The 6,706-nt window shown below is 26.0% G+C and overlaps 1 protein-coding gene across 1 annotated transcript; it reads left to right on the top strand.

The window, feature by feature from the left end:
* The first annotated feature begins 1,854 nt into the window (after window positions 1-1,854).
* LOC147065829 (uncharacterized) lies at window positions 1,855-5,232 on the top strand. The gene is made up of 4 exons (XM_085956228.1): window positions 1,855-2,103; window positions 2,566-2,659; window positions 2,867-2,980; window positions 5,210-5,232. The coding sequence occupies exons 1-4, from the start codon at window positions 1,855-1,857 to the stop codon at window positions 5,230-5,232; spliced, it is 480 nt and encodes a 159-aa protein (XP_085812354.1).
* The last annotated feature ends 1,474 nt before the right edge of the window (window positions 5,233-6,706 follow it).

Below are 6,706 nucleotides of genomic sequence, written 5' to 3'. Positions count from 1 at the left end.
GGAATTTAATATAAGATGTCTCAATTGTCGCATATTATGACTTTTTATTTAAATATACACTTTGATTTTGTTTCAAATTTACTAGTAATCTTGATAGGGTTGTAAATTTTTGATTATATAATTAAATCCTCTGATTTGAGTAGGCATACTTTTTTTACTCGTAAAACCCCTTCCACATACTTCCATAGTGCTTATATAATTAGATGTGAGGTTTTCTCAAATTACGAAATTTATGATAGATTTTATACACATATATTATCTCTCAAAATGCATTAATTTTTCTTATGTTTTATAAATCCTCGAACGAGATGACTTGATATATAAGTAAAAAAAACACCTTTATGCTTTGATAATCTCATAATAAATAGTCAAGTATGCTTTTTACGAGGCTTATATGCACTATTTGAATGCATCCCTGAATTCTATCATGTTTTACATTTTAAAATCATTTTGTGAAGAATTACTCTAAAAAAATTGCTGGTTTATAATTTATTATGAAAAAGTGATAAAGGTATCTAAGTTATATTAATCGCACTAAATTTTACATATTCAGTGAAATAAAATTTTCTTTATGAGTAAATTCAACGTTTATTTATGTATTTAATTCTTATAGTAATTGTATTTTGAAGTTCTAAACCAAAAGTAAATAAACTTCAAAATTTTATTATTGTATGACCAATTTCATTTTTAATAACCTTCTTACGAATGCTTTTTTATTATACATAAATTTATCAAAACTAAATTTACAAAAGGAGCTTATCTGGGTTGTTTTTATCATTTTTTAGACTCAAAAAAGTTTACAAAAAGTGAATAATATCACAAAATTTATATTAAAAAAAAAACTTCTATTTGTTAAACCAAGAATAAATAGTATTAATATTAATAAATGAAATCGAAAAGCATAAGGATAAATAAAGATTATTCATGCACCACTTTTTTAATATAAATTCTATTATTCTTGGCTATCATTCCTATTAAACAATTATATTTGCTAGTGATTGTATTCAAATCAATATCCCTCTTTCATTTGTTCGAAAAAAAGCGATATAGCCCTGTGTCAATTAAAAATTGAGATACATTTATTCTTTATTATCAATTCACATATTTCACTAAAATCTATAATTTGGTTGTTGCACAGAATCATATAAAATCGTAAAGAATTTTTTATTATAAATCGAGCAAGATCAAAGATTATAATGCCCTTCAAAATGGAGCAATTAACAGAACAAAATGTAGACAGCTGCATAAGGAGACTAGAGAGTATAAAAGAAGAGATTGACCAATTATTAAGTCTTAGTTCAGATATACGGTCTATTTCTGCTAATATTGACAAATTCAAATAGCTAAATACGATTTTATTAATTAGTAGGAAGCCATTGCATATATACTAAGAATTTTAAATAAATTTTAAATCTTTAGTTCTACTTTCAGATCCTTTATCCTTAAATAAATAAACTTGTTTCCAAACATGGTTATTTCTGTTTAATATTTTTAAGTAGCACATACTTCTAATGGTTATATAGTAGAAATAAGTATAGCTGATTTTATTAAAATCAATTCTTAATTTTTATATTAAATTTGAATCACTTACTATTTATCAAGCTCTTTTCTTTTAAAAAAATGATTGAGTAGTTGCTGAATGATGTAATGTATTTGGTAGTTAATTCTATCGTGAAAAATACTATACGAAGTATTTTAAAATCTTTGCACATCAACTAGGCTAATCTAATAAAAAGTAGATAAAATCAAGTTTTTGAATTATGCCTTATGATGCAAAATTAAGAGAACGGTCTATTATTGGTGTTCTTCTGTCGAATATTCTAAATAAATAAATAATTTAGTAAATTTTCATGCATGGTAAATACGAAATTAACATGGTTTGATTTAACACTTGAAAGTAGAGGAAAAGTAATAGTAGACGATGAGTCTGGTATAATTGAGCAAGGAACATTAACAGCACTTCTTGGAACAAGTGGTGCAGGAAAGACTTCACTTCTCAATGCACTCGCTGGAAGAATGCCGGAATCTATAGGAATAAAGGGGAATATTTTATTGAATGACGATGAAAGAGAAAAGGAAAGTTGGTCAAGATCAGTGGCCTATGTAGAACAATTTTTTTGGGCATATTTAAACCAAACCATTTACGAAACGATGAAGTTTTGTGCAGTTTTAAAAATAAAAGGTAGGGAAATCGATTCTGGAACCGATTCAATCAATGAACATATTCTCGAGATCATTAAAATACTTGGGCTAAGTTCTGTTATGAATGATCGCCTTTCTCATATATCTGGAGGTGAACTAAAAAGAGTTTCTATAGGCATTGAGCTCATCGGGAATCCAAAAATTTTATTTTTAGATGAACCGACAAGTGGTTTAGATTCTTTTAACGCACTTAACACAATTGAGATATTAAAAAAACTTGCTGACACAGGAAAAGTAATACTTCTAACCATTCACCAACCTTCATTTAAACTTTCACTGCTTTTTGATAGGATTTTTATTATGGTTCAAGGAAAATCAATTTTTCAAGGTAACATTACTGAATGCATGTGTTTTTTTGAAAAGAACGGCTACGAAATTCCCGAAAACACAAATCCGTGTGATTATTTCTTGGATATGATATCTTTGGATCCTACTTCAAAAGAAACAATAAAAGAAAGTCAAGAAAGAATTGAAAAATTGAAAAAAGCATGGAATTTATCAGATAACAATCATCAATACAAGAGACCTAATGTAAAGGAAATGACAAACAACCCTCTAAACCCTCTGGTATATACGTGGGGTATAGAAAGATTGAGTCTAATACATGCCATAAAATATATATACTTTTCATCTTTTCCGATTTTATTTGCCAGAAACATTTCAGAGCTTTGCCGCAATAATAACTATATACAAATACAAATATTTCAAAAGTTGATTTTTGTTTTGTTGTTAGGACTTTCATATCTTCAGCTGGGTTATAGCGAGGATAGCATTCAGAGTAGAAGTGGTGTTATTTTCTTTATTCTAATTAATTCTCTTTTTACCACGGCTGGCCCTATTTTTAATATTTTTCCAGACGAAAAAAAAATAATATATAGAGAAAGAAAGTCTGGACTTTACAATGGTGTTTCTGCATATTTTTCAAAACTTATTTCTCTTTTCATATTTAACGGATTTTTTTCTTTATTATATATATCAGCTGTTTATTGGATGGTAGGATTGAATAACAACCCAGGCAAATTTTTTATATTCTTAATTATACAAATATCCGCGGTTTTATTTTCTGTTGCTCTTGGATTAACAATTGGAACTATTGCACCTACCGAAAGCTTTTCCCAAATCTTAGGTACTACAGTCTTAACGATTTGCATTATATTTGGTGGTGGTTTTAATAATCCGAAAACAATACCTGCATGGTTGCGGTGGATAATATGGATTTCACCTGTTACATACACATTTAGAGCAAGTATGCAAACTCTTTATAGAGGACTGAATTTCGATGATATACCAGGCGAGGAAATTTTAATAAAAGAAGGATTGGATACTCCCGGGGTATGGCCCTGTATATTCGTTCTTTGGGGATTAACGGCTGTATGGATTTTAATGGGTGCGCTTGCTCTACATTATTTAAGCCGAATAGACCTGAGATTAAAGCCAAAAAAATAAAATAGTTATAGATTCAATATAGTCTGATGTTAAACAACGCAAGTTTCAAGAAAATGATGCATGCTAAATCGAAAATACAGATCAATCATATTTATCGTTTTTTATATTGTTATAATGTAAAATATTGAAATAGACCTGTTCCATATAGAATAATAAAAGTCAAAGTGGTTCTATATATCAGAGATTATATAAGATTATATGGTATTTTTATATGATTTTAAGGCATTTTTATATAATAATATTGATCTCAGCATTTAAGACTGAGCTATAATTAAAAAAATGTTTGCTGCACGTTAATTGGTTTTATTTTTTATTCGCTTCTGTGTTTTATATTACTGCTTTAAGAAAGTTGTGTGATTTAGTGGGTAGTATTATCTAAAATAATGGGGTCTGATAGATTTTAAATACAAGAGTATTTCTTTTCTATTAAGGGAATTTTTTTACTTTGATCTGGTCAATGTAAATATACCCGTGTTCGATGTTTAGATGTAGTGATATAAATGAATATATAATTTATAAATAAGTCTTTATAAGAAGTTTATTGCATCAAGACATCTCAGTATAAAATCTAATTATAAAATAAAATAACTATCCTCCTAAAAAGGATTATGAATATTAATTGTTGATCAATAGAATTTACTAGAAAAAAAAACTTTCATTTTATCACAATATTCAAGAAATTATAAAGCCGTTATTTTTTAGAAAATTATCACAAATCGTCCCAACCATATATTATAAATTCATTACAATTTAAATTATGCAAAACAAAAATTATTATACAATTAATAAATTCAAATGTATTCTTGATATTTATGTTCTTTATAATGACTTTTCAAATATAAATAGCTAAAAAGATAGTCTTGTTTGAATATTCTCTTTTTACATTCGTAAATAATTTTTTTGTGAAAGTTATACTTTCGTTTTGACAGATTCTTTGTAATTTGTATACCATTTAACTATTTTAGATAAATTGTTTGATAACCATCGAACTTTATATGCACAAAATGTACATAAAATGCCAATAATGTCAAATGCGCTCTGTTTTACATTAAAAGGATAAGAATCCCTTCTATATAATTTTATTTTAAATACATGAGCAAAAAAATTAAAAGCTATATTGCAGGGTTAGTAATTTATTTTGTCTACCTGCCTGTACAAATAAAAATGCTCCATGATTTAAAACTACATAAATTCTATTTTAAGGAATATTTGCTGCAAACTTGGTATATTTTGAATTTATTAACATGCTTCCCGCAATATTTTTCACAATTCTTGTTTTATTCACTATATTTAATTATATTTATTATTTAGAGAATTGAAGATTATTTTCCCGGCTACTTAATTAATATGAATAAATCATACGCAACACGGTTTTTATTAAGGATGCAAAAAGAAAAAAAACCTTATAAATATATAATTAAAGAATAGTATCTACTAAATTCATACCATGAAATCATAATATTCTGCAGTTAAGAATCTTAGTTTTGAGTCCTTGATTTTTAATTTAATGTGAATATATTTTATAAACTTAATATTTTGTGAAAGTGTAAATTGTTTACAGCAAGAAACCCCTATTATAAATAGAAATCCTTTTTATTGAAGCCGAAAATACGATATAAACTGAAAATCAAATTTTATTAGCATTTCATTTATGAATATAAAGATTAGGGTGTAGCAAATCACATTAAAATCGTTTATTTTGTATTTAAATCTTATTCGTAATATAATGCATAGTTGCCAATAAAATGTTAATAATGGCACATTAAAATCCTTTATTTTGTATTATAATAGTTTTGGCAATAAATTTATGAATATTAAAAATAAAAGTGTAACAAATTACATTAAAATCATTTATTTTATAAATAAATTTTTTTAGGAAGCTAATGTATATTAAACGATAAATCACTAAAAGGCTATATTAAAGACAATCCATTGTATTTAGCTATTATTAAAAGGTATTATATGTAGATATGATGAGAAACATGAAAAAAAAACGCTATATACAATATAGTTATTTTGTATTTAGACTTTATTATAAGACAATTTTTGATAAAAATTAAAAAAAATCATTAAAAAAAATTGTAGTTGCTCATCAAATTTTTCCTTAATTCTATGAATTAGAGATAAAAACTTATTAAATCTATCTTTTAAATGGGGAATGTTTTTGTTATACGTTCAACTAACGCCGGTGGCGCCAAAATTTATAAATTTATAAATTAAATATTGTATTATTGATATAAATTTATAGCAAAGACGAAAAATAAAATTTCATATATTTGCTGCAAAAATTCTTAAAAATCATAAAAGAAATCGTTTTCTTATATTTTAATCCAATCAAATTATAAATTACAATGCAATGCTTGGTAAAATCGAAAATATGCTAATATTACTATTTTTAAGGGTACAAAAAAGACGGGAAATGTGTAATACTAGAAGATATGAATAAATTTGCTATGGACGAAGATAAATCATTATTTTAATTTATATTTATGTTATAATAGATTACATTATGCCATATATTTTTTTTGCATAAGAATGGCTCTAATATGATCACAGAGGCATTTATGGTATTTTCGCGATTATAATAAAAAAAAAACAATTATGAATCTAAATGCATTCGGAAATATCTTAAAACTTTATTATGCGTTATCTCTTATTTCTTTTGTATAAACGCCTGCAATCATGGTTTATAATAACCTTTAATGATAAAAAAAAGTTTGGAAAATGATGAATCGTAAATACGAAGAAAATGTGAAAACTGTTTTGACTTCAATTTTATCATATAATAAAGCTTGAATAAGAGTTATCTGATTTTTTCATGTTATAAGGTTTAAATTACAAAATTAACCGTTTTTCAATGATTAAATTATTTATTGCACCCATCCTGAGCATAGGATGGAGTTTTAACAAAATATTATAGAAGGTATCTGAAATCTATAGAAGCAACAAACATAATCGTGGCATTTATTCAAACCATAGGATTTTGGAAAACCCTTGATCTAACAGGCATTTAAAAGAGAAGAGGCGACTAAAAAGATGTAAGGGAAGAGGATAAAGC

This window comes from Rhyacophila brunnea, unplaced genomic scaffold (assembly GCF_057557595.1).
Source record: "Rhyacophila brunnea isolate RB1 unplaced genomic scaffold, BYU_Rbru_1.0 scaffold_51, whole genome shotgun sequence".
Classification (NCBI taxonomy): domain Eukaryota; kingdom Metazoa; phylum Arthropoda; class Insecta; order Trichoptera; family Rhyacophilidae; genus Rhyacophila; species Rhyacophila brunnea.
The sequence above is the reverse complement of the archived record's forward strand: the minus strand, read 5'-3'. Positions and strand labels throughout refer to the sequence as shown.

Bases quoted from the DNA above. Each gene is read 5' to 3' on its own strand.
- LOC147065829 (XM_085956228.1), top strand. From the start codon at position 1,855: ATGGTAAATACGAAATTAACATGGTTTGATTTAACACTTGAAAGTAGA. The intron at 2,104-2,565 runs GTAGAACAATTT...TTTTTTGAAAAG, and splicing joins GGTCAAGATCAGTGGCCTAT to AACGGCTACGAAATTCCCGA. The intron at 2,981-5,209 runs GTAGAAGTGGTG...AATTGTTTACAG, and splicing joins TAGCGAGGATAGCATTCAGA to CAAGAAACCCCTATTATAAA.